General features: G+C 66.8%; 1 protein-coding gene across 1 annotated transcript in view; it reads right to left on the bottom strand.

The window, feature by feature from the left end:
• CFAP46 (cilia and flagella associated protein 46) overlaps window positions 1-889 on the bottom strand; it is a 157,857-nt gene that overhangs the window by 20,959 nt on the left and 136,009 nt on the right. The window contains 1 exon segment of the mRNA XM_011980848.1: window positions 317-447. Coding sequence (XP_011836238.1) covers window positions 317-447 — 131 coding nt within the window.

The following is an 889-nucleotide window of genomic DNA, read 5'->3' as shown; positions in this document are numbered from 1 at the left end:
TCTCCTCTGCCCGCACCACAGAGGGTCACCCTGAGACCCCAGCCCCCACCCATCTCCTCTGCCCGCACCACAGAGGGTCCCTCCCCTTTGTCTGCACTTCAGGGATCAGGCATGGCCAAGGAGTCCAAGGAGTGAGTTCTCCCCCGACATGGAACTTGGCCTGGGAGTTGGGCAGTGCCTGGGTGTTGGGATGGCCCAAGCCCTTCAGCAGCCTGGCCTAGCGCCCCGCCCCTCGCCCCACCTCGCTGGGGTCCTGGCTCTCAGGGATGGGGGCAGAGGGTCCTGGCAGGGTGGCTTGGAGTCTGGAGGGCCTCACCGAGCCTGCGTTCAGGGCCATGTCCTCGCTGTACACCTGGGCCTGGGTCTGCTTCCGGAACTGCTGGGCACAGGCCAGCAGGTGGGAGAAGGCGGTGGGACTCATGGCCAGACGCATCACCTTGCAGAAGCCTGCGGGAACGTGGACACACCCTCTGTTGCTGCCCAGGCCTGAGGACGGCAGCTGGACCGTGCGTGGTGGGCAGTGGGAAAAGGGCTGCTGTCTCGCAAGAAAGGCTGCGTGGATGGAAGTCCCTCCCGCCGTGTGGGGTCCCCTGGCCGCACGCTGTGGAGCGGCTGCCGCATCATTGTGCAGCCAGCGATGGGCCTCCTGAGCCCCAGGGAAGCACACGCCCCGTCTACATCTGTTTCCAGAATGTCACAGGCTCTACAGACCCCTCCATCCCTGTGGGTGGAGGGCGGGGAGAGGCCACGCCTCCGGGACCCCAGGGGCTCCCTGGTGGGCCTTCAGTTTCTGAAAGGAAAGGGCCCTTGTGCAGGGAGCTCTGCGGCGCAGTGGGCATCAGCGCTGCTCCCGTCCCTGCTCCCGCCCCTGGTCCCGCCCCTGCTCCCA

This window comes from Mandrillus leucophaeus, unplaced genomic scaffold (assembly GCF_000951045.1).
Source record: "Mandrillus leucophaeus isolate KB7577 unplaced genomic scaffold, Mleu.le_1.0 Scaffold219, whole genome shotgun sequence".
NCBI classification, from domain to species: domain Eukaryota; kingdom Metazoa; phylum Chordata; class Mammalia; order Primates; family Cercopithecidae; genus Mandrillus; species Mandrillus leucophaeus.
This window is presented reverse-complemented; position numbering and strand designations above follow the sequence as displayed.